Source organism: Melitaea cinxia, chromosome 9 (genome assembly GCF_905220565.1).
Source record: "Melitaea cinxia chromosome 9, ilMelCinx1.1, whole genome shotgun sequence".
Lineage (NCBI taxonomy): Eukaryota > Metazoa > Arthropoda > Insecta > Lepidoptera > Nymphalidae > Melitaea > Melitaea cinxia.
In genome coordinates this window covers 3,944,708-3,971,569 of record NC_059402.1, presented here as the reverse complement: position 1 = coordinate 3,971,569, position 26,862 = coordinate 3,944,708, and the positions used below count along the sequence as shown (strand labels likewise).

The following is a 26,862-nucleotide window of genomic DNA, read 5'->3' as shown; positions in this document are numbered from 1 at the left end:
TTACTATTTATATTAAAACGATCGATATTCTTGTGAATATACATAATATATTTATAAATATATTGTGATGCAATTATTAATATGTCTTATTCAAAAACTCTGTATAGCCCTTTTTTGGAAAATAAATGCTGTATCAATACTGCATTAGCATAACCCAGTAACAGACCATAACACTACCATTTATATTGAATATATTTTAGCTATTTCCATAGACCACTATGGAAATTGCTAAAATATATTAAATGCGTAGTAGTTAGTAAAATCGGCCAGTTGTCGAACCTTTATAACTGAGTCTACCAGTCAAGGATATTCCACTCAAGTTTCGAATTCAAACTTACCCCTAAGAAAATTGTAATATCACTGACAATAAGATGATTATTTCTAAATTATAATTTGGATGTTTAACATTGAACAACGAAAACACAACACACTTGGTTTTGTTGGCGTTAAAAACCAAGTTATTTCTGTTTATTTAAAACCAATTATGATACGATAACATTATATAAGTAAAAGTTATACATATTTTAGGATTTGCAAATTTATTGCAAACTCTTAGAAATTTATGATTGGGTAAATAATTAAATAACATCATATTTTTTATGTATTTGTAAACAACAAAACTTTCAAAACAGAAATTGATTATGGAAAAAGATTTTGTAATCGAATGATTAAAACCGGTAATAAACTTTTCGTAAAATAAAAGACATATGTTGCAACACTATACGAAACTCGAGACAAATATTAAATAGATTATCTGTTATACGTTAGGTATTTTAGACATTGTAGTTCAATTCTTAACGCCGATGATCTTTTAATAAATATAAAAAAAATTATACACGAGATTATTATCGAAGTAGTGTCATCAAAATGGCATCGCTAGATCTTTTAACACCGCATCTATCTAAAATTAAAATACCGTCATCTCAACAATTGGTTTACAAGGATGAATGTGTATATTCCTTTGACAACCCGGTGAGTTGCATTTTGTTTCTAACCTCTAGCGCTGCAGTTCATATAGGATTAAAAAAACATTAATGAAAAACGTACACTATACACATTAAAATTTAATATTTACTAATCCATACAAATATATAATTCGATGTTACCGTAATGTACTCATAACTCGATAGACATAATGGTGTATTTCTAGCTTTGATACTTAACATATTTGCCTTTGGAATACATTGTATTAAAATAAAAAAATATTAAAAATACTTAATTAATTGTGTTTATTGGTTAAGTTCAATTAAACAAAAATGTGATAAGTTAATGAATATGTCTATACTTACCTTAAATATTAAAGTTTAAGAAAATGAACATAGTTTTCTATTTCTGTATTACTTTTTCAATTAGAAAGTAATTTAAACCTAAGTTAATAAATCCTTTGTATTATATAGCACATTATAGAAAGGAAAGCAGATATTTTTCAGTTTCTTTTTATTTCAATTGCTTAATAATGTCACAATTACTAAACATTTGGAGCAGGGATAATTGTATTTTCCTTGAAGTACCTTGTATTCATGAAGTTTTTAACAGCTTGGTAGACATTAGCAATAACATTAAAGAAAGAGGTCCTCATACCATGCATTGAAAATGAACACATAATGAGTGACAGAAACACATCGAACATTACGGGAGTCCAAAATAATATATTGTACAAAAGTTCTCGTGTTACGTAGGTTTTAGCATTTGGTCGGTTCACTTCCATTATATGAATTTTTGTTAATATAACTGTTGAAATTGTAACTGGAACAAAATAGCTTATGAAAGCTAGCACAAACATGTACAACAGCATACTTTTATTGTCTGTAAAACATACTTTCGTACACTTATCATTGATCTTCGGTCGTCGTAGAGATTTAGTTACATCTGTGTATTCAAAATCGGAGTGATTGTTGAAGTTTTTTAAAATATTCAGAACGTTACTAAGGATTGAATCTATTTTATCACTTGAATTGATATATTGTTCCTTTTCGATAACTTCTAAGTAGTTCAATTGTGATGGTGTATACTTTCGTAAATCAGTTATGTTCAGCCATTTAATGTCACTGTAATTTTTGTCACATCCTACGCTATTTAAATCTAATATTGCCATGCAAGAATCGTCAATGCTTCGTACATCAGAGATTGGCATTTCTTTAACACCCATTGGATACATGAATGAAGCAATTAGTAATGGTATCAGCCACTGCAAAGCAATTGTTAAAAATGAAAAATACTTTTTCCAGAAATTGTGTAGTCTACTAAATTTTACTTTCCTCTCATTTCTTGAACTTTCTCCAATTTCTCGTACTAAGTCTTGATCCTCTTTACGCTTGAGATCTCCCAACATTCGATAGTGCATGTAATTATCAATTATGAGACTCAAGAAACTATTTACTAAAGATACAACCAGGGGACCATAGCTTATAAAAAGAGAAAAAAAACCGCATCTTGAAGATTCACTACTCAAATTAATATTAAATCCAGATATTCTTAATTCAGGGTCCCTCATGTCCATGTTAACTGGGTTAAGAGAGTAAACAGCTCGTGACAAGAAAGCAATACCGATGCACAATATAAGTATATTTTCCGATAATAGTATAGAAGAGTATTTATTCTTACTGGTCACCAGGCTTCTCAGATTGAGTAGACTTATCCCGAATCCACATATTATGAGGAAGAGACCCAGGTATAAATCGATGGTCTTGAACATTTTACGGCGTTGGTTTCGATCGAGCGTGGCGACAATTATGAGCCACCATGATTTCGCGAGCTTCCGGGCGATATACGTTATCTCTATGTAAATTATGGGGGCTGCTTAAAATGCAATTTCACATGTGAATTTTTTTTTAAAAGTTATACATTAATTTTGCGCACTATTTCAAAGTTATAAAGCAAACCGTAAAACGGAATATTTATCATGTTTGCCGTTTATTCTTAGTAATAGTCTCATAATTGCATACACAGTGTACCTGAGTGTACTTTAGTGATTAAAACATATATACTAAACATACATAGGTACTAAAAAACTTTATTGACTATTGATATTTATTATAAACTCTATTGAAAAAACTTAATTGCTTTATTCAAGTAGACTTTAAAAGCACCTATAATTCGTCATTAGAAAGCATAATATATTTTCTTATTAATTAGCTACAAATAATATGAAGTTTCCGCCAATTTGGAATGTAGATTCTAAATTTTCGAACCGAAGAATCGGTCGGAGGTCATTAAATTAATATGTATTCTAATATTAAAGTTTTATCGAATTGTTACAGGAATCAGAGACAGGGTTATACGTTTCGCTAACATCGTTCCTCGGCTTCGGTCGTAATTACGTAGAGCAGTACTTCCAGAAGACCGGCAATGCTGTCTTTTTACACATATTTAGAGACAAGATACCTGTAAGTTTTATCTTTTAACTAACTGATCAAACGCACGTTGTCTTAACGTGATAACGTTAGTTAGTCATTATAAATGAAATTTTTATTTTCTTAGATTCCAGAACCAGAACAAACTGGTGATGGTCCAGAGAAGAAGATCACACGCCTCGCAATCGGGGTCGAGGGTGGGTTCGATCCCGACTGCGGCAAGCCGAAGTTTACGTACACGGATCATTACAATGTCGTCGTTTTGCCTGGATTCCACACTTTCCCCTGGCCAAATGATTCCTTACCCGATGTGGTTAGTGCATATTTCGTTAAGTTAGCTGTTGCCTACATTTTTGCATGGAAATTAGAATATTGAATTTGTATATACTATATATTATGTATATATTGGTTATTATTGACTATAATATGGTGTATTACAGTCTTACCAACACCTATTTTTGCTCTAAAATATACAGTGAGTAATAAGCATAAAACTGCATTATATGTTTGGCTTTGTAATTACTTAAACATGAATATAATTTTCAATCATCTCTTCACTATTAGCGATTGTAATGAGATTTAATAATGTAGGTGAAGCAATCAGTACAAGGCGCATTAGAGGCAGAGTCTCCGTTTAAAATAGCTGAGATGGAAGCTTTAGCAGGCACGTGGGACGGCGAGAAACGTGAAGTATCTGTGTAAGTAAATGAGATGTAACAAAATGATTAAACTCATAATATTGTATTTAAGGTAGATCGTAGATACATTTTTAAGGCAGTAGTGGGCACTTTTTAACTTTGGTACAAAGTATAAAAGAAATTTCGTTAGGCTTACCAAATTTTTAATTTAATTATTTGAAGCTTTATTAATTGAAATTAAACAAACCCTGATAATATATCATCGTCTCTTTAGTTTATCATTTACTTAGCCATAAGGCTTACTTACTTTATCAACTGGGGAAATTGACCCTTAATGACCTTAAATTTAGTGAACTAATTTGGTGACCCTATAAACCTCTATTTTAAAACTATAGTTATGGAATATAACCTATATACATGTTCACTTCTGCAACTGTGTACAGACCCATTTTTATCACAAATTTCTATCACTTATAAAATATTAATAACACTATTGTACACCAAGGTGAGTTACAAGAAAAAGAAATTAACAAGTACAAAAGGCGGCTGGATCGCTAAAGAGCGATCTCTTCCAGGCAACCTCAACTACAAATTTCTATTAATGTATATTTATACTAGCTGACTCGGCAAACGTTGTCTTGCCGCTAAACGCTATTTAAAAATAGGGGTTGGTGGTAGAAAGGTGAAAATTTAGGGTTTTATGTATTTTTCAACGCCAAATCATAATAAAATAAAGAATAAATAATTTATCTAAAATTAAAAAAATTAAGGGGCGACTACCCTTAATATTAAGGGGGATGAAAAATAGATGTTGTTCGATTCTCAGACCTACCCGATATGCACACAAAATTTCATGAGAATCGGTCAAGCCGTTTCGGAGGAGTTTACAAACACCGCGACACGAGAATTTTATATGGGTATTAGATACAAAAAACATTTTATTTTTTTTCAATAATTATTGGCTCTCTTCGAAGATTGGACAATTTCCAGTCCATTCCTACCAAAGTTATATTATCACAATTCTCGCTTATGTTGATATGTCTTATCTTGATTTAAAGAAAAAGTTATCAAAATTTAATAATCTATTCGATTCATATTACGACACCTGAAGTGAAGATTTGTAACAGAATTGAACATTTTGTTAAGTTTTCAGGAGAGCGTATTACAATTTCGTTGCATTTAAAAAGTGGCCAAGTGATGAAGCCGAATCAGTAATGAAGTAAATTGTTCTACTATTAATTTACTTCATTACGGATATTTTCGTAACCGAAATCATAATGTATTTTTAGTAGAAATCTGAATTATCTTTAATTAAAATGAAATTTTTATTATATAAAAATTGTTCTAGTGGTTGTATAAATACCTAGATTGAAAGATACTTTTTTTCTCTTTCATTATTTTGATGGTATAGTTAGAAAACATTGTTTCATTAGTTACAATGCTCTTCATATCAGGTGTCGATTTGATCTTCATAAATATGATCACGTTACCAAACTTCATTATCGAGATCGCTGCTTGCGATCTAGCGTAAGGGCTGCCTGTTGTACACATCTTTTCTGTCGATATGTAAATTGTTTTTGGTGCACAATAAAGATTATAAATCTTCTATATAAATAAAAATGAATGTTACTAAGCACATAACTCGAAAATGGCTTGACCAATTTGGCTAATTTATTTTTTTGTATGTTCCCTAAGGTCCACGGAAGGTTTAACAAAAAAAAAAAAAAAAAAAAAATATATATATAGGTATATATTTTTACTGTTAACTTTTATTTGTTTGTGTCTTATTCTAGGTGGATCAACAGATTTTAAATTACTCTCTTTCTCTGACATAAATTCGTAATCTCACAAAACCATCATATTTAGTAGTTAACAAACAAATTCAATCACTCGGATGTTGGCAAATCCTAGAGGAAGCTAGAATTTAAAAGAAGAACTTTAGACAGAACGAAGTCTGTCCGGGCAGCTAGTAAATAAATAAATATTGTTTCAGGTACTCGGTAAATTTGCAACAGTTAAACAATGGCGTAAAAGTGCCTCCATCGGGGTGGAAGTGCGACAAGTGTGACCTGACAAATAATCTCTGGCTCAATTTAACTGATGGGACCATACTGTGCGGGAGACGATTCTTTGATGGCTCGGGAGGCAACGATCATGCTGTGAGTGTACACTTTTAATTTCATTTTTCTAGTGGCTTGAAAACAACAGACATCTATGGGAGGCGTATATCAAAGGACAACATGAAAAAAACTAATTCTTGAAATAGATAACATTGTGATTATTTAGTGCTACTTAAAAATTAATCCACCACAATCCTCCACTGCCAGTTGGTGGATATGTTCACTACTATGAGTAACAATCCCTGTCAGGTAATTATGATAACACCTGGGACAGATGGTTTAACGTGCTCTCCGAGGCCTGTGCCTGTGTGGGGAGACCCACAAAGACAGACAACCACAACATACAAATATCCATTCTGAGCGAACCCGCAAAATGTCAGTGTTTTTTAGGTGTCTACTCGCACCACAATACCAGAGTGGTTGTTAACATTATAATAATTTATGGTTTTAAGGAAGACATACAGTTTTGATGTACGTTAAAAATTAATTTAACAAACATATATTTACTAGAGTATTAAATAAGTAGAATCGTATGTTCCTCAGGTTGAACACTACCGTGAAACTGGCTACCCGTTAGCCGTCAAACTGGGAACAATCACAGCAGAGGGTAAAGGTGATGTGTATTCGTATGCAGAGGATGATATGGTCGAAGATCCTTACTTGGCTGATCACTTGAAACACTTTGGTATTAATGTGCAACAGTTGCAAAAGGTTTGTATTTGTTTCATGTTTAGTTTTTTGTATTTTTGTAGTACGTAAATATTTTTATAAAATATTATTAAATATATTGGAATATGCTACATTTAAACCAGTCGTAACCCATTTTACTGTAATGTCTAATTTCAAATAATGAGACTAAAATTTATTTTTCAAAATATTAATTCAATTAAAAATTAAAATTAGTTTGAATTTTTTTTTACTGGAACTGAAATTAATATAGAATATAAATAAATATTTGTAAAAATTGTATTAAAATATATCAAAACTACTTAACCTGCTAATATGAAACCACTTTGATGGCAAGTAATTTATACAGAAAATGTGTGAACTCATAAAAAATTTCTTCCTCTAAGTAAATCGCTTTTTTTTTTGTTATATTAGTACAGGCAAGAAAAAGCAGTGATTCTGTTTTATGTTTTCAGACTGAGAAATCCATGGTAGAATTGGAGTTAGAACTCAATCGTCGAACCGGAGAATGGAACACCCTCCAGGAATCCGGAAGTGACTTGCGACCCTTGCACGGACCATCACTCACCGGTCTGACTAATCTGGGCAATTCCTGCTACATAAATAGTGTTGTTCAGGTACGAAATTTAATTACTTTCTGAATTTTAAAATGATTTTGGGATTAAAAGTATGTTTTAATTAGGTCTGCAATTACCTTATAAATTTCCTTAAGAGTCATATTTGTAATATTTATTCTAATTTTAAATCAAGCAATCTTATTTTTAAGGTGCTATTTCGTATTCCCGACTTCATACGTCGCTACGTAGAGGGTGCTCCAGAAATATTTTCAACCTTCCCTGAAGATCCTGCCAATGATTTCAATGTACAGACGTAAGTACTTTTTTTTTTCAATTCTTAAACCAAAAAATGGTCTGGAGATAATTGGGGATAGGATTGGCATGGGGGCGTTCAAGTATTACGTATACTTTTATACACCTGATAGGTAGACCATAAGCTTCTTAATCACCCTACATAAAAAGTGGTAAATAACAAGACCATCTCACCTCTTTACATCATCTACAGTCAGCGCAATATTCTAACTATAATAACAAATAGAACCGTCTCAAAAAAAATAATAATGATAGTGTCTTTTACTTAATTACAGTGCAAAACTAGGAGTGGGATTAGTATCGGGACGCTACGCTCGCCCAGCGGATGGTTCAAGTGGAGAACAAGCCGGCATAGCGCCGCATATGTTCCGGAGGGTGGTGGGACGCGGACACGCGGAGTTTACTAGCAAGAGGCAGCAGGACGCCCACGAGTTTTACTTGCACCTGCTCACGCTTGTTGAGGTAACTAGCTCATACTGTCTTATATTACGATACGATTCAGCTTCTAGCATCCCACTGCTGGGCATGAGCCTCTTTCTCCATGTAGGAGAAGTATCGAACCTTAATCCACCACGCGGCTCCACTGCGATTCCATCTTAGGAGTCATCCTTTAAGTACGTGTGTTTTAGCAACTTTTTAACCTCACTTGGTGATTAATGGGTTGAATGAAAAATAAATACACATGACATTTCATTACAGCTCTATCCTCACTCCTCCATCCAACTCCTTAATCTTTATATGGGTATTGGCATATTGGGCCATTTATCAACTCGCTTTGCTCATAGTACAGGGGTTGCAAATAGTTTTATTGAGTACGAAAATAAAAATAAATGTTGCAATAACATTGATTGTAAATCAGCGCTTAATATCATATAATCCGTATGTATCGACATACGCACGGCAGTGTAAATGCATAATCGCCCACAGCGTCACAGCCGCCACCGCAGCGACCCGTCCGAGAGCCTGCGCTTCGCCGTCGAGGAGCGCGTGCAGTGCGGCGAGTCGGGCGCGGCGCGCTACCAGGCGCGCGCCGAGCGCCACCTGCCGCTGCCCGTGCCGCTGCCCGCCGCCGACAACGCGGCGCAGCTGCGCGCCTACGAGCAGCGCCGCGCCGCCGCCGAGGCGAGCGGGCAGCGCCTGTGAGTGACGTCACCTACGTCTAGTGTCCGGTGTCGCCACCTGCCGCTGCCCGTGCCGCTGCCCGCCGCCGACAACGCGGCGCAGCTGCGCGCCTACGAGCAGCGCCGCGCCGCCGCCGAGGCGAGCGGGCAGCGCCTGTGAGTGACGTCACCTACGTCTAGTGTCAGGTGTCGCCACCTGCCGCTGCCCGTGCCGCTGCCCGCCGCCGACAACGCGGCGCAGCTGCGCGCCTACGAGCAGCGCCGCGCCGCCGCCGAGGCGAGCGGGCAGCGCCTGTGAGTGACGTCACCTACGTCTAGTGTCAGGTGTCGCCACCTGCCGCTGCCCGTGCCGCTGCCCGCCGCCGACAACACTAGTATACGATTATAGAACAACGCCAACTTATTTTACGAGCTACTCTCAGAAAAGCATAAAAAACTTAGTCCGCAATGTTAGGCTTACTTGTTTAGTAACGACATTTAATTTCTTGAGTTGCTCTTAGCAAGTCTCGCAAGTGACAAGCTCGTCGCTCGCTTGTCACTTACCCAATCAACGTGATATAATTGATAAACACATGACCTTTATAAGATTGTAGAATTAAAATAATTAAAAAAATAATAGTGTGTTAGACAAAGTTGATGTATTGTTAACTACCTACAAATAAAACTGGTAATTGGGCATAAGATTCTATTCTCTACTAACATTGTGTGTTCTATCTGTAGCTAGACCTCCAAAATCAATAAATAGATTGTTTTGTAATTTTCAGGGACCCCTCTCAAATAGTTCGACCCCATATCCCGTTCCAGGCGTGTCTCGACAGCTTCATGAAAGAGGAGGTTATAGAACAATTCTTCAGCTCGGCTGTTAATAAAAAAGTTACTGCTAGGAAGTAAGTATGATAAAAAAAAAAACTTGTAACAAAACATTTTCACCAGTAAAACTAAGGTAGACGGTGGCGGTAAAGAATACAGCCACCCCTCTCTTCCCGTGGGTGCCGTAAGAAGCCTAAGGGATAACACAGTTCCACTACCACCTTAGAACTTAAAAAGCCGACGTTAGGAGTTAGAAGCAGATGGCGGGAATACCATCCAACTGCTGGCTTTGACATACACAGGCCGAAGACGGGCAGCAGCATATTCGGTGCGAAAAAGCTAGCCTTGCGGTCACCAAACCGCCTGGTGCATGTTGACTGTGGACAACACATATGAGTTCACCCTATTTTTGGCGCGAACTTGTGGATGCCTATGTCCAGCAGTGGACTGCGATAGGCTGATGAAATCTCTAAAATAAGAATATAGTCTAAGTTTTAAATCTATGCTACATAGATTTCTGTACAATCTATACCATTTCAAATTTTAACTATTAACTCATCTCAAATGTGGGATGATGCAGTAGATTTAAATAATTATTTTAATATGGACATAGATTTACCTATCATAAGTTTGTAAGTTAAAATTTAATTTCTTAAGACTAGTTAGTATTTAACCACATTAACAATTTATTATCATAAACGGTCATTATGAAAGTTCTCAATGGTCATGTAAATATCACAATCAATACTTTCCAAATCATAAGATAAAACTAAAATACAATAATTTACAGGATAACACGCCTTGCCACTTTCCCGGACTACTTGCTGATTCAGTTGAAGAAATTCACAATTAAGGAAGATTGGACCCCTGCCAAACTGGATGTTGCTGTCGATATGCCTTGGGAAGTCAGTATTAAAGTTATTACATACATTAAAGGGTTACATACAGTTAGAATTATTCAAAATCGATTTTTAATATTTAACATTTGTTATACACATATATTTAAGTACCCATCATTTCACGTCGATTCGGTGATTATTTTAGAAATTACACGCATATTTGTAAAAAGGTGTCTGAGCGTTTTGAAGTAAAGGCCGTACCGTATTTTACCTATCTATATATATTTATAAATGTTCTGTTAAAATTCGATCAAACTCGCAAAATAACAATACATTAATGTATTTTTTTTTATATCCAAAAGATACTTCTAGTCAAGTCTGCACAGTTAAGCATAGGAATGAACTTAAAAACTCGGTTATATATATAAAATACGAGAAATACACAGCAGCAGAAGAGAAAACGTAAGAGACGGCACTATTGTTAGAGCAGTAATCTCTTCCAGGCAACCTTAGGTAGACAAAATGAACACTCCTCATTACCTTATTTGCGAATATATTGTATGTTTCGTACAACGCCTATCTCTTGCCCCTTACCATTCAGGTCGACCTAAGTGTGTTACGTGGACGTGGAGTACAGCCGGGCGAGACTTTACTGCCCGACGCCCCTCCAGACACACCAGCACCCGTTTACGATGAGGCTCTGCTTGCTAAACTGGTGAGTGTGTGATATATTGTCCTTTACCGCTTACGCGCTTCAGCCTGTAATATCCCACTACTGGGCATAGGCTTCTTTCCCCATGTTGGAGAAGGATCAGAGCTTAATCCACCACGCTGCTTCAATGCGGGTTGGCAGATATATTCCCTACTATGAGTAACTATCGCTATCAGGTGTAAATGGTGACAACCGGGACCGACGGCTTAACTTGCTCTCTGAGGCACGGTGGGTAGACCCACAAGGACTGCACAAACATTTCAGACCACGGCAAACATCTGTATGGCCAATACAGTACAGTACAGTACAGTTTGTCATGTGCGGGGATTGAACCCGCAACCGCCAGCACAGTAGCCACAAACTAGTGCTGTGACCTTTGCGTCAACGCGGCATATTGTCCTTTAATAATAATAATAATAATCTTAAAATAAATAAAAATAATTTATTTCGGACATCTTGGATCTATAGAAAATGGTAGTAAAAACAAAATAATTAAATATTTATATCTGTCTTACTGTCGGCAATCTCACTCAGCAAACTGGCCGGTGCGCCTGTCCGCGTAGTATTTGACAGTTTCTGTCCATCATTATCCTTGTTTATTAGCCTCATCATTTTGTTTCCCTTGGGAATTAAAGTTGACGAAACATCTAAAAATAATACCTTCAGGCCACACTTTGTCATTAAGAAACATGTGTAACTTATGCCGGGAATGAACATTTTGTAAGCATTATTATATACTCTTTCCTTGCACTGTGATGTTTTAATAATATGGAGCAAAGGCCTTATAATCTATCTTATATCTTCATGGTGAAAAAGTATCAGTAGTAATATATTATATATAGTAAAGTAATATATTATACAAACATAAATGCAAATTCGAATTTTTTGTATGTTTTATTTTTCTTACGACGTATGATGCAGTTGATGATAAGCAGTTACCATTAAAAATAAACGCTTGCAACACCAGAAGCTGTAATTTAACTGTGATCTTCTATAAGATACTTCCCCAGTAGGGCTGCTCCAAATTAGTGCATGACATTTCATGCTGTGTCCCTACCTCAATAAAAACTTCTTTCATGTAATTAGCAATAGTGAGTTTGGATTATACTTATAATAAAACATTTTTACAGTTGGACATGGGATTCCCCGTTGAGGCCTGCAAGAAATCACTTTACTATACAAACAACTCTGGTATGGAAGCAGCTTCCAACTGGCTTATGGAACATATGACCGATTGGGACTTTGACAGCAAGTTTGAGCCCCCAGGCTCACAGAACACAGGTATTTTTGTTACATTAATGCATTCAGCCTGTAACATCCCACCGCTGGGCATAGACCTCTCCAAGTAGGAGAAGAATTGGTTCTTAATCTAGCATTTGTATTACCGCTTTTAAAATACCAGACTACAATATACATTTTTTTTTAAATTAAAATGGATTGAGCACACAGGGATTGTGCCAGTAACTGTCCAATTTATACTGGGATGTAGCTATGCACCTTAATAACTTTCTTTATAAGGTCTCAAGTCAAATCTATGTTTTACAAAATCTGTCGTAACTATTTAAAATCACTAGGGATGCATTACACTCACATAGACAGTTTTAGATTACGTATATAAAGTTTATATAGATTATGCCTATACTACGACATTATAATTTTCAGATACTAATGCAATGAAATGAAATAAAATAAAAGATTTTACTCACGTAACAATTTTCAAAAAAATATCTACATTTCAAAACAACAATAAGAGTCATGGTAGCAAATCAACTAACAATTTCAAAATTGCTTTATTATAACATTAGATCCATTACAAACTTAGATAACCGACCAACCATACCGAGTGTTATGCAATAAATAACAATATTTATTATTTTGGTCTTAATCTCTAGTTTCTCTATAGACATCGCCTTTCTATTATGTCGTCGGCTTTATTATTATATTACAACAAATCTAAAAAGTACATATCTTCCTAAACAGGAGCCAGTGCAAATGTAGCCGTTGATGAAGCAAGCGTGGAACAGATAACCAGTATGGGTTTCACAAGCGCTCAAGCCGCCCGTGCATTGAGATCCACCGATGGAGATGTGGCCAGGGCTTTAGACTGGATCTTCAGCCACGCCGACCAGCTTGACAGTGATGTGCCCTCTGCTCCCGTTCAAGATAGGACTCTTGGATGCAGGGATGGACCGGAGAGTTAGTATCCATTTGAATGTTTATATTAAGCCTAGAACTACATCTACCATCGTCATAACACGAAATTTATTTTCCCATTTACAATGGGAATAAATGTTGCATATGGCTCTTGAAAATGTGTGATTACAAGGCATTATATTCAACCAAATGCTACATGCCATTTTTAAGTTATATAAAAAAATTCAGTAAAATAGGAGCAGAAATCTAGACACACGATAGAAAGAAACTGAACTTAACTCCTGCCTTTATCAACTACTAGCCGACCCGTGTCCACTTTGTTGGGCGTTAATTATTTTTGTGATGCAAATATATAGTAGTTTTCATCTCACTCGTATTTCTCCGACTGGATTAGCGTAATTATACTATTATTTATTACCGAAGTTTTTGTTCAAAAACAATAAAATGTAGCCTATATCACTCCTGAATAGTGTAGCTTTCTGTTAATGAAAGAATTTTCATAATCGGATCAGTATTTGTGAAGATTACCCCCTACAAACAAACAAAGCTAGAAACTTTGCCTCTTTGTAATATTAGTATAGATGTATAATAATGAGTATGTGCCACCTCTATAAATATAATATATAAGACTATTTATTTCTGAATTTTTTTAATAGCATTTTGACATTGAATTGTTCCAGAATACAAGCTTGTGGCATTCATTTCACACATGGGAACATCAACAATGGTTGGTCACTACGTGTGCCACATCCTCCATGAAGGCAGATGGGTCATATTCAATGACAATAAGGTACTATTTCTAATTAACCAGTGTTTCTATAAAATTTTAAATATTTTTTTTTTTTTTTTTTTTATATATTTCAAGAGAACAAATGAAATTATTGTTGCTAATGCACAAATTGGTAGTTATATCAGACCTACTGGTGTATACGATTTTTGTTTTGTTTTATTTCAGGTTGCTCTCTCAGAAAACCCTCCCAAAGATCTCGGATACTTATATCTGTATGAAAGGCTGTGATGTTTAACGAGTGATCATTTGGCACCAAAAATGACTTCAAGAAGTAAATGTCTTAGACTGCGCTAATGTGTTTTAAACAATGTTAAGATGATCTTAAAATGATTTAGTCACTATTTATTTTATAAAACGAAGATTTTCAATATTTATGAAATCCCAATTTCCATAAAAAAGAATCTGGATACCAGAAATGATTGCTACTGCTTATTTTTTTATTATTAAATAAAAGCTCAATGTGTAATGCTTTACTTTCTCCGTATGTGTGGCAATGTTTTTTCTTTTTTTTTTAATGTAGTAACATTATCTGAATATTAAATTTGTTGCTAAATAAATATATAATAGTATATTGTTAGAACCAATTATTTTGAGAGAGTGTATTATGATAACTTGTGTAAAATAATTGAAATTGATATCAAACTATGCAATAACCGTAGTGTTTAAAATTTAATAGACAACGAAAATAAAAAATCTTATTATTATCAAGTGTTTCTTTTTTTAGAAAATTTAGAACTATAGAGATGACACAAGCATTTGCACTAATATTTTAAAGATAACTAATAATTTTCTTACTAGAAATATATTTTTCAATCTTAAATTCTTAACATAGTCTCATACCTTATATTTGCATATTTCTAAACGGCATTCCAATGCTGGTATAGGCCTTTCTCCGTGTAGAAGGATTGGAACTTAATCCATCACTTTGCGAGTTCACGGATATATATATATATGATGATGATGATGCTGATGATATATGAATAAATTAAAAAGTAACTCTTTCTATAATTATATTTTTATAAGCATTTATCAAGTTACTCAAATAACTTTGAATAATTTGAAGTAGATATTTCCATTATTTTAGCATGTAAACTTTTAAATACATAATGACAAAAGATATCAGCCAGTAAAAATTACAGTAATAGTAGTTTCTTAAAAGTGGTTTGAAATCTGTTCTTATCTGAAATAATATATAGCGTTATGATAACTTCACTCTCATACATTTTTTTACGGTCTGTACTAAACCACTTTTGTGCTGTGTGGCTACGGCACTAAAGAATTTAGCCACCCCCTCTCTTCCCGTGGGTGTCGTAAGAGGCGACTAAGGGATAATAAGGTTCCACAACCATCTTGGAACTTAAGAAGCCGACCGATGGCGGGATAACCATCCAACTGCTGGCTTTGAAATACACAGGCCGAAGACGGGCAGCAGCGTCTTCGGTACGACAAAGCCAGTACTGCGGTCACCAACCCGCCTGCCCAGCGTGGTGACTATGGGCAAAACACATGAGTTCACGTTATTTTTGACGTAAACTTGTGGAGGCCTATGTCTAGCAGTGGACTGTATAGGCTGTAATGAAACTAAACCACTTTCCCATTCGTAAATATAAACCGTTGGTCAAATAAGATTATATGTACAATCTTTAAAAATTTAACGACTAGTATAAACAATTGTTTATTTTTTTTCTAGACAACAGATCTTTAAGTTAAATTTTAAGACACTTAAACAATCACACTGGCATTTACAGGACTAATTTTGTTTTCGCATTATATGCTTTATATTATATTCATTAACCGATTCAGTGCGGTGGTAGATTTTTTAAACTTTAGCGCCTGGCGGCGAACAAGTTTTTCGTGGCTCCTCTGAGGCGCCAAACGCCAGGGACTTTGATGACTCCTCTCGTGCGCCATCCGCCATGAAGTGTAACTTATCACTTTTTCGTCGGTTTTCACTTGTTTTTGCTATACCGCAACCCAACATCGAACGTGAGCCGTTTAATAATTCGTTTCAAGTGTTTAGAAGTGACTATATACGTGTATAAACCGAGATGGAATGTAAGAGACTTAATTTATCAGGTGTCGTAAACCTTTTGGTACATGTTTGGCTCGATCGACTATTCAATTAATTTTGCTTTATTGAAGAATGGGATATTAACGTGCTAGTCTTGTAGGTCCTAAAATGCTCATACACCTATTTTATAGTAATTAGTATTTCATAAACAAATATTACATTATTTCTAACAAATCAATTCAATCGAAAAGAAAACTATAGTACCTATATAAATGAACACGAAATTATTTATTTGGATAAAAAGATTCACTTGGTCTAGTTATGTAGTTCCCACTGACACTACTTTTTTTTAATATCCAACTAGGTAATACCCAAGTAATACCTATTACCTAGTTGGATAATTTGGAGATGACCTAGCACTGTGAATATTTTTTTATTGTTTCATGTTATGACACACCAGCTCCCCGAGTATAGTACTTTTATTGATAATCATATTTTATCGATTATTTTTACGATTAAGTCGTATTCCCTTATTTTATTAACCAACTTCAAAAAAAGGAGGAGGTTACTGAATTTGACCGTATATATATATATATACTGTCTGTATAAATATATACTAGCTGACCCCGCAAACGTTGTTTTGCCATATATGTTGTTAACACCCTTTCCCCCCCCCCCTTATAACTTAGGGGTATGAAAAATAGATGTTGGCCGATTCTCAGACCTACCCGATATACCCACAAAATTTTATTAAAATCGGTCGAGCCGTTTCGGAAGAGTTCAATGTTTAACACCATGACACGAGAATTTTATATATTAGAAGATATATATTTATGTATGTTCGAGGATAACTCCGTCGTTTATGAACCTTATTTTTAAAGCGACTGGCAGTTCCAGAAACATTTCATAACTGTAAATATTTTTTATTACATAATTTTTCTTTTAAAAAGGCTTACAATTATTCCTGATGTATGCGTTTTCATGCAATATCCCGATGCTAACAGTGTATTCGTAATCTGCATGACAAATAAAGATTCCCATGTACGGATGACCACTGAAAAATGATGTTATTTCAGAGTTTTACAGGTAAACATTTTGGCTCCTTTCAGGCGTCCGAGTTGTCGAACGCGCCATCCGCATCCAATCGGTTAATTATTCGTACCTATTCTATAAAATAAAACAAAAAAGTTTTCTATCTCGATTTATTACAATGTACTATTAATTAATAATATAAATTATCTCTCAAATCTATCTGTTGGTTTCGGTATTCTTTTCATAAATATGGTCTTCTCATCAAAGTATGTATTAAACTTTTTATAGCCATATCTTCGTTTGGGATCCTTTTTACAATATGATGGTGTTAAATTAATCATCAAACCTGCAAAAATAAAAAATAAATTATTACATAATTTTCATTTTAGTGCATGGGCACATTTAAAGTGCTACAGACAAGACACAAACCTGCTTTCTGTGCCATCGTAACCAATTTTCCAATTTTCTTTTGTTGTCTCGGACACAGATTCGTTATACGCCGCGGAAGCATACATCCGTCGGATCTAACAAACTGGCTTAATATAAGTACATCAGTGTGCTTTACATCCAAGTCTAAAGCGCACATATAACAAGTATTTGGACAAATATTTGAAGATTCTTTTACATTTTCTGCTCTTATTAAAAGTTCCGTACGAGGAGAAGGGACGATTACGCCTTCTACTACCACTGTTGACCCTTCTTTATGCTCTCGTACTAAAAAAAATCAAAATGATTGAGGTTGAGGTTATGTACGGTACGATGTTTAAAGTACTGTTTTATATAACTTACTTTCTTTCAACCGTAATTGATTAGTTGTTGATAAAGCACGCAAAGAAGTTGAAACTATTGCATTCTTTACAAAAGAATAACTACTCTTTAATAGAAGCGACATTATTCATGACTTTTTCCTCCAATGTTATTGACAATATGTGATAATAAAAAAATTTAGTTGTCAAGTTTAAATATATGTCAATGAAACATTAATGTTGCTATGTATTATTATTATCCATGAAGTTTCGCAGTTCCACTTCACGAAAAACAAAATTGGCATAAACCAAACGCCGGTTTTTTCTTGAGAATTCAGTATTTTGTGATAATTACAGATAATAGAATTGGAATTCAGCAAGAAAATACTGCGAAATCTTTTAATTCTAGTTTACGAGGTCTAATTCCTATTCTACTACGTAGACTGGTTATGTTAGGTCCTTTTTTAACCGACTTCAAAAAAAGGAGGAGGTTACTCAATTCGACCGTATATATATATACACACACATATATATATCTCCTTTCCAACAAAAAAAGAATTTTCAAAATCGGTTCATAAACGACGGAGTTATCCCCGAACATACACACATATATATATATATATATATATATATATATGTGTGTGTATATATTTATTTATTTATTTATTTATTTATTTATTTACATAGGAAGCCAACGTAGTATACAGTGGTTTCTATCATAATTATATAGTTAAACAGAATATCTTACACTATACACCACACTTATAGGCTAACTCAGCATGCAATACACTTTAAACAGTTGCTTCGAAACTTATACTAACAATAAATATCTATCTTATGAAAAATTAACTCATCAATAAAAGTATAAAACCAACTATCAAAAAAAAAAAAATTACAACAATTAAAACCCGTGCTAAAACAGTAAAAAATATTTAAAAGAAAAAAGTTAAAATATGTAGGTATATGTAAAAAAAAACAACGAAATACAACAATTAATATGATAATACATCGGGAATTCTATGAATAAATATAAAAATTATAAATGTAATATATCTATAAGTAAACGGTTTGAGGTACAAGAAATCAGCTAATTTAAAGTATAATATGGAAAGAATGTTCATAACTTCATACAGTAGGTAACTAATTTGAGTTCAAATGTAAAAAAAGCATCTTAACTTTTCTCTTGAATGCTTTCCCAGAATATCTAAAAATATCAATATCTGCATCCTCTTTTAAAATTGAATTATACAAGTTTACGATTCTATTTAAGCATGTATTCATGCCCAAATTGGTTCTAGCAAATCTGCTCACGAATGTTTGTTTTATATATATATATATATATATACATTATATACATTATATATATATTATATAGGGGGTGGGGTTAAGAGGTTTAATAAAATATGAAATTGTGTGAGCATATCGGGTAGGTCTGAGAATCGGCTAACATCTATTTTTCATTCCCCTTAGTTATAAGGATGGGGATTGAGAAGGTTAATAAAATATATGGTAAAACAACGTTTGCGGGGTCAGCTAGTATTAGCATAGATATTTGATAATTATATTTAAAACGTTATTCATTATAGTAACAAGTTTGATTACTTTTTGTAAAAACTACTTAGGTATACCTACTATCTGTTATTCTTTTGATTTACTTAAGAGTTAAAAGTAATATATATATATATATATATATATATATATATATATATATATATATATATATATATGGGTGTTTACTTTATTTCAGTATAATTTTCTAGAATAATTAGGTGAAAATGAGAGGTCTCGTTTGTTGGTAATGCATTTATTAAATAACACATATATGAATACAATTTACAATAAATGATAAACAAAATACATTAAGACATAACGTAGTTGCGAATAATTAAATATATCGATTAGCGACATATTTCGATTGCGCACAATTAATAAGCATAAAACAGCGATCTTATCTTTAAAGACATAATCAGTATCTTTAAAATAATTATTTATATTTTATAAATATTTTGAAATTTTGTTACTTGACACGTGTGGTGAGAATAAACTCTTATATAAAATAGACTGCAAAACAGTTTATATATGTATTTAAATCCTTTGTCCTATTCTATGAGCAACAGTTGTATATTGAAATATTTTTGATTTTATTGTAAGCAAAATAATATGAGAGTTACAAAGGCAATATGGACGGTGTATGCTAAGCATCTCTTTGTTGTCATGTTTAAATTGCAAACCTAATGCTGAGAACCCAATGAAAGATATAACTTAAAAAATAACTTACATTATTTATAACTAATGAAATAAACGAATACAGTGTTACCGATTTGTGACTTGGGATTGAAACAATCGTTGTATCAGGCCTCCATTGATTGTACAGCTAAGCTTAGAAATATCTATCTGTACGATTAAAAATTGTGCAATAATATAAGTCAACAGGATGAAACGGGAAATAATGTTTTAAAAGTAGATTGTATTTATGATAATATTATACACTTTCTTCCTTGTATAAATGTGATTATATTTATAAAATAAATAATATACAATGTTGTAAGCTTCCCGGGTAACGATGATGTAAGCAAAGATTTATTTGGGGAAAGCTGAGAGGCCTTTGCTCAGCAAGCCTGCAGCGCCTTCAGCACCGTCGTGAGCAGCACTCGACAGGTTTGTTACCAGCTGAAAAAATAATTGTTAATATTATTGATTTATACTTAAATTCAATAAATAATTATTAACCAAGAGCATTTGAGAAAAACAATGGTATTAAACAGGAATGTAGTAGCAGTTGAAAAAATATTGATATAATTTTATATGTTTGTGGTTTGTTACAATTAGTGGTTTTATTCATTTTATCTATACCTAACCTACCATTGGGAGGAAAAATAATTAGGGAAAAAGATACTAATTAAAAGGTATTGTATCCAAAAAACAACGCATAACATCAAACAACTCAGTAGGTCAGATGCCAAGGAGAAAAAAGAGACATCATAATAACTTGAGTTAAATCGAAATCTTTCAAACTCTATCTTACCGATTCGCGTTTCTCATTTAAGAACTTGTCAGCGTTCTTGATTTTCTCATCGACTACTTGACCAGCGTTCTTCAACCCCTGGTCGGTAGCACCCTCGACTCTTTTAAGTGTGTTGTCCACGGCATTGCTGGCATCCGCCGCTGCCTTTTCTGCGGCTTTCTTAGCTTCTTCCTTAGCAGTCACAGCGGCTGATTTGGCCTTCTCTTTGGCATCTTCAGCCACCTTTAGAGCATGAGCCTTTGCTTCCTCTGCGGTCTTCTTCGTCGTGTCTACTGTCGCGTTGATTGTATCTGTTTAAGATTTTAAGAAAATTAATGTAATATACTATTAATAACAGTTTTTATTAGTGGAACACTGTCAACACTTTTATCGATATTATTGTTTAAGCATTAAACTTTTCACAATGATGTTTAAATAATTTAAATTAAATTTAACTTATCGTTAGTATATAAGCATATAAAGCACACGAATTAGAGTAGTTTTCTATTGACTAGAGTTGATTTTTTAAGTTACGTTATTAACAAAGCTACAAAAATATTGTAAAATCTTTGAATGTTACGTCGTATTTTTAAATAATCAATAATATTATGTATTTCGACACACACGCTTGTTGGATAAATTTGTTATTGCACGCAGAAGCATAACATTATTTTAAATTACAATCAACATTAAATTTTGTCTCAGTTATTTCAATTGGTGGCTTTAACAAAAGCACTTTACACTTCATTCACAAGAAGCACCGTCTATTTCTGTTGCGGTTTCCTTAACATTATTTATTGATGATTCAGTAAAAACCTAAGCACCATCAGACTTGCTTCTGTATATATCTACGATTTTTATACACTTTTGATTCATTGTTATTAAATAACTCTTAATTAATCGGACGACTGATTACAAAGGGTAACTACACTGGACTGTAAAGATAAAGTTTGGTTAGAAAATCTTCAATATCTTCAAAGGTATCTGACCTTGCTTTATGAAATAAAGACTAAATTAAAGAATATTTAAAGCGACATAAAATAATATATAAAACCTTTTTATTTATTTATGATAACTGTATAAAAAACTGAAAAGTTATATAATGCCCTAAGGCGGCATCTAGCTGAAGTAAATTTACATCGTTAAGACCTGCAAATAGCCCAAAACTAGAAAGACACCAAAGAAATTCAAGATTGAGTTATGGTACGAGTTGAGTATGAGTACACGAGAAAATTATGTTTTCAGACGAATCTGGTTTCTATTTATACAAGCACGACAGGATGAAAAGAGTGAGAAGATCGGGAGAGCACTAGCGGAGGCCCTTCACCTGTAAGCTGGGATTTCTTCCTAAAGCCGTACTGTGCTAGTGGTGATAAAAAATGGAACATTAACTGCAGAAAGATATGTCACTGAAATTCTGAATGACTACGTTGGTACTTTTTTAGTGAACATGGGCGAGAATGCCGTTTTTATGAAAGACAATGCCTGCCCGCATACAGCTCAGATAGCATTTGCCTATTTTTTACACATACGGAAAACCCCAAACCCCAACTGAAACGCCATTGAGCATGCAAGGTATAAACTGGGACGGCGTGTAAGTAAGCGGATTCCACCGCCAATCATGCTACGTGAAATGAAAGAAGCTCTAATAGAAGAATGGCAGAATATTCCGGGGTATCGTCTCAAAAACTCGCGGAGGCAACACAAAGTACTAAAATGCGTGAAAACGGCACTGTGAAATCTGTAAACAATCTACATTTACGAAAATACTTGAGAAACTACGCATTTTTATTTATAATAAAAATCTTAAATACCTTTTATTTATTTTCATTTAAGCACATTAAAGCATACTTTAATTTAGTTTTTATTTCATAAATTTAGGTCAGGTACTTTTGAAAATATTAAAGCCTTTCTAACTGAGCCTTTTTCTTTTCGGTCCAGTTTAGTTGAAGTTTAAATAATTAAACTTACAAATACTAATCATGTAATTTTACAAACAATTTTGAAATAAACATCCGGAACTAGATCTAATCTAGATCTAACATCACTTACCTTCATAAACAAATAATTTTGTAAAAAATATAAATATAAAAGCTGTAAAAAGTGCAGTACCTGTTGCATTATCAAGAAAAGCTTTAGTGTCATCAGCTTGAGACATGCCCTCCACCGAGGATGTTACTGTATCTACAATAGTTAGTAATAGTTTGCAAAGAAATAAAAGTGGTAAAAGAAGGCATACATACAACAAGCTAATATAGGTAAATATATGTATTAAAACGAACCATTTCTGAAAGAATTGTTATCGTTAGTGACACTTGTAAGTCGGAAAAGATTGACAAATCACCACAAACATTTATTTTACTACTAGCACGAACAAAATATACTAAATACCTTTAGCGCCTGTTACAAGTGAAGCACTCTTATCGTAAACCGAATCGGCAACATTCTCGGTAGAGTCTATTGTACTTTGAACTGTATTTGATACAGTATCTAAAATGATGAAAAAAAAAACATAGCAAACTTTATAAAACAAAAAATTAGCTAACACGCACTTATACAGCCACGCATTAATAGCCTATACGACGTGTCGCAGTGAAAATAAAAGGTTTGTTATTCTGATGTCACGTTTTTAAATAGTAAAAAAAAATTGACTAACCTTTAGCAGTACCAACAAATGAAAGGCCTTTATCAACAGCTGTTGAGGCAACGTTTTTGGTAGTATCTATTGTGCTTGCTACCGTATCTAGCAAAAAAATGATTATATAGGTACGAAAATGAAAACAGTCTTATTAAGTCATTACGAGTATAGCAACTACTTTGTACCTTTAGCAGATCCTACTAAAGACGATCCTTTATCGACTGCTGCTGCTCCTACATTCTTAGTAGTATCTACAGTAGAACTAAATGTACTCGTAACAGTATCTACAAGCGAATAATAAAATTTTATAGTTCTAGTATGTGCAGTAATGTGAAAATATAACATCTAGTTGATTGATAAAATTTACCTTTAGCAGAGCCAACTAATGTAAGACCTTTATCTAGGGCCGATGAAGCGACATTTTTAGTCGTATCTATTGTGCTTGCAACAGTACCTACGATGTGAAGTGAAAAAGATGATGATGATATATGTATAATATAAGATACTAAGTAAAATTCTATTTGCATTTATAATTATACGTATACCTTTAGCTGCCTCTACCATTGAAGCGCCTTTATCGACTGCGGATGACGCAACGTTTTTGGTGGTGTCAACAGTTGATTGCATAGTGCTTGCTACAGTGTCTAAAAGTCAGTTTATGCTTTTCAGTGATATTAAAAAAAAAAATTAAAAAAAAACACGTCGTACGCTTAATAAATTAACGTACGTATTAGGTTGCATTTGCGACAATAAAATAATTGGCAAAAAATAATAATAAATATATCTGAATTCGAATACCTTTAGCCGAGCTTACTAGCGACGATCCTTTATCGAAAGCCGATGATGCTACATTTTTAGTAGTATCTACTGTTGTATGTAAGGTGCTAGCTATGTTATCTATAAGTGCAATAAATAAAAATAATAATCAAAATAAAAAGAAAGTAACCAGAAATATATGTAATAAATCAAGATACCTTTAGCGCTTCCAATGAGTGAGGTACTCTTGTCAACAACAGACGAAGCAACATTTTTTGTTGTATCTACAGTACTAGCTGCAGTGTCTTGGAATAAAATAAAGTTAATAATGAGCAAATGGCCAAATAATGAAAAAAAAATGTGAGTACACCAATATTAGCGGCAATACCTTTCATTGTATCTACAAGTGAAGCGCCTTTATCTACCGCGGATGCTGCTGCAGTTTTAGTTGTATCTACAGTTGTGGTCACTGTGCTCGCGATTGTATCTATATATGATTAAATTAAAAAGGCCGAGTGATTAAAATTCACAACTACATACAATTTTACGAACTAAAATATTCATGAAACAATATACTATATTACAAGAAAATTAAAAAAAAATGAAGAATAAAGCAAAAAAAGTCTTTTATCTCATACTTTATAAAATATGATCGTAAATTAATGGATTTGTTTAATCCTAAATACCTTTTACGCCTCCAATCAAAGCTGAGCCTTTATCGTATGCAGATGCAGCTACATTTTTAGTACTATCTACAGTTGAATGAACGGTGTTTACTACGGTATCTATAAGGCCATTAAAATACATATATTAATATGGTAATAACTACAGCTAGTAATAAAGAATGCGTGTAGTACTTTGTGAATTATTTATTGTTTTAAAACTATAATATCTTCATTCATGTGATTTATGTGATAAATAATACTGCAATGGCTGTATGGCATTTAATACTCTTACAAAAACTAATAGCATACTATGAAGCATAGCTAATTCATGATATGTGATAGTAACTATTTTTTAAGTATAATTTATATGTGCATTTTTTTTTCGAACGCTAATAAGTCCAACAATAAGAATATAATTTCTTTAGCTAATTACCTTTTGCAGAATCCATATACGATTTTCCCGTCTCAATAGAGCTTTGAGCAGCTTTAATTGTACTATCTACTGTACTGGCTATCGTATCTACAAATTGCATTATAAAAATATGAAAAAAAAAAACAAAAACAAAATAAAGCAAAAATAAAAATTAGACAAAAAAAAAACGAATTCATAGAAGCGTTAGCACTATGTAGGTACGACTTTGAAACATTTAAAGCAGAAAATGCATCTCTTCCAGAAATGCATTGAAGGCTGATATGCACTTTGGGCTGAATCTAATTACACGGTAAGCAACATAAAACATGAATGCAAAACAAAAATAAGATTATTTATTATTAAATAGTTAAAAATAAAACCACGTGCTGTAAGCAATACAAACTGCACACAACAAACTAAGTAGTACGACATATCTCACAACTATCACGTCTAAATATTCTCTGCTAAACGTATTTAGTTTATTAAAATAATTGTTATATAAAACATTTATTCACTTTAAGCAAATATTGAGATAGAAAAACAACACACACGAAGTTTGAACTATTTCTACCTTTAGCGCTATCCACGTATGATTTAGCTGTCTCGGTTGTTGAATCAGCAATATTTTTGGTTTCTCCAACCGAATTTCTAACGGTATCTGCTACCGTATCTATTACAAATTGACATGTTTTGAAGTAAACTCAAAAGAAAAAAAATAAATAAAATAAACGGAACAAAAATTTACCTTTGGCACTAGAAGCGTATGTTTTACCAGTATCAACAAGTGACTGTGCGGTTTTTTGTGTGGTATCAACTGTGCTTTGAACAGTATTAGCAACGCTATCTAAAAAAAAAAAATAACAAATCCGGGATTTAATCAATAAAACTATAATTTATTTATTCTTATTTTAAATATATTTTTTGTGTTCACCTTTTGCGCTTGCAGCGTAAGATTTTCCTGTGTCTAGTGCAGATTGAGCTGTTTTTTGCGTTGTATCTACTGAACTTTGGACTGTATCAGTTACTGTATCTACAATTACAACATTATCGTCATGGTAGAAAACAACACTTCATTTATTTTTATTTTACTTTTAAAATATCTACCTTTAGCGCCTGTGATATAGGATTTACCGGTTTCAAAGGCTGAGTAAGCATTTTTCTGTGCACTATCTACTGTGTTCGAAATTGCATCTACAAAAAAGTAATAATTGGGTAAAATAAAAAGTAAACACACGCTAAATAATCAAACACTAATAGAAAAAAATACCTTTAGCTGAAGCAAAATAACTTTCACCAGTTTCAAGGGCAGTACTAGCTGTTTTTTGTGTAGTATCTACAGTACTTTGAGCTGCATTAGCTACTGTATCTACAATATTAGTAAAACATTTTTCAGTTAAAAAAGTTGATGAAGTTATTGTATATCTCACTAGACAATTACCTTTTGCTTCAACAAGATAGGATTTGTGGTGTTCATAAGCTGATAGTATTTTTTTTCTGTTTATTAT

At 33.4% G+C, this 26,862-nt stretch overlaps 3 protein-coding genes across 3 annotated transcripts in view; 1 reads left to right on the top strand and 2 right to left on the bottom strand.

Moving 5' to 3' along the window:
- The first annotated feature begins 760 nt into the window (after positions 1-760).
- LOC123656441 (ubiquitin carboxyl-terminal hydrolase 5) lies at positions 761-14,797 on the top strand. Its single transcript, XM_045592126.1, has 17 exons — positions 761-972; positions 3,261-3,386; positions 3,481-3,666; positions 3,945-4,051; positions 5,985-6,150; positions 6,655-6,822; positions 7,254-7,415; positions 7,565-7,668; positions 7,943-8,129; positions 8,595-8,806; positions 9,553-9,675; positions 10,389-10,503; positions 11,039-11,152; positions 12,280-12,430; positions 13,130-13,345; positions 13,984-14,093; positions 14,259-14,797. Exons 1-17 carry the CDS (start codon positions 868-870, stop codon positions 14,319-14,321), a joined length of 2,415 nt encoding a protein of 804 aa, XP_045448082.1. The 5' UTR covers positions 761-867; the 3' UTR covers positions 14,322-14,797.
- A 2,495-nt stretch (positions 14,798-17,292) lies between these two features.
- Positions 17,293-18,100, bottom strand: LOC123656218 (28S ribosomal protein S18a, mitochondrial). The gene is made up of 3 exons (XM_045591921.1): positions 17,926-18,100; positions 17,566-17,850; positions 17,293-17,482 (listed from the first exon to the last, which is right to left on the bottom strand). Exons 1-3 carry the CDS (start codon positions 18,026-18,028, stop codon positions 17,340-17,342), a joined length of 531 nt encoding a protein of 176 aa, XP_045447877.1. The 5' UTR covers positions 18,029-18,100; the 3' UTR covers positions 17,293-17,339.
- Positions 18,101-20,376: 2,276 nt separating this feature from the next.
- The window catches only part of LOC123656425 (perilipin-4), a 37,744-nt gene continuing 31,258 nt past the window's right edge, over positions 20,377-26,862 (bottom strand). Inside the window, exons 9-26 of the mRNA XM_045592112.1 lie at positions 26,625-26,723; positions 26,462-26,548; positions 26,289-26,387; positions 26,103-26,201; positions 25,929-26,027; positions 25,379-25,465; positions 24,967-25,065; positions 24,669-24,767; positions 24,499-24,585; positions 24,323-24,421; positions 24,070-24,168; positions 23,892-23,978; positions 23,710-23,808; positions 23,543-23,629; positions 23,278-23,376; positions 22,999-23,070; positions 20,908-21,197; positions 20,377-20,552 (exon numbers count right to left, since the gene is read on the bottom strand). Of these exons, the coding sequence (XP_045448068.1) occupies positions 20,463-20,552; positions 20,908-21,197; positions 22,999-23,070; positions 23,278-23,376; positions 23,543-23,629; positions 23,710-23,808; positions 23,892-23,978; positions 24,070-24,168; positions 24,323-24,421; positions 24,499-24,585; positions 24,669-24,767; positions 24,967-25,065; positions 25,379-25,465; positions 25,929-26,027; positions 26,103-26,201; positions 26,289-26,387; positions 26,462-26,548; positions 26,625-26,723 (1,877 nt within the window). The 3' untranslated portion in view covers positions 20,377-20,462. The remainder of the gene's footprint in view (positions 20,553-20,907; positions 21,198-22,998; positions 23,071-23,277; positions 23,377-23,542; positions 23,630-23,709; positions 23,809-23,891; positions 23,979-24,069; positions 24,169-24,322; positions 24,422-24,498; positions 24,586-24,668; positions 24,768-24,966; positions 25,066-25,378; positions 25,466-25,928; positions 26,028-26,102; positions 26,202-26,288; positions 26,388-26,461; positions 26,549-26,624; positions 26,724-26,862) is intronic.

Bases quoted from the DNA above. Each gene is read 5' to 3' on its own strand.
- LOC123656441 (XM_045592126.1), top strand. From the start codon at position 868: ATGGCATCGCTAGATCTTTTAACACCGCATCTATCTAAAATTAAAATA. The intron at 6,823-7,253 runs GTTTGTATTTGT...TTATGTTTTCAG, and splicing joins ATGTGCAACAGTTGCAAAAG to ACTGAGAAATCCATGGTAGA. The intron at 12,431-13,129 runs GTATTTTTGTTA...CTTCCTAAACAG, and splicing joins CCCAGGCTCACAGAACACAG to GAGCCAGTGCAAATGTAGCC.
- LOC123656218 (XM_045591921.1), bottom strand. From the start codon at position 18,028: ATGTCGCTTCTATTAAAGAGTAGTTATTCTTTTGTAAAGAATGCAATA. The intron at 17,851-17,925 runs GTAAGTTATATA...GATTTTTTTTAG, and splicing joins TCAATTACGGTTGAAAGAAA to TACGAGAGCATAAAGAAGGG. The intron at 17,483-17,565 runs GTTTGTGTCTTG...TTATTTTTGCAG, and splicing joins TACGATGGCACAGAAAGCAG to GTTTGATGATTAATTTAACA.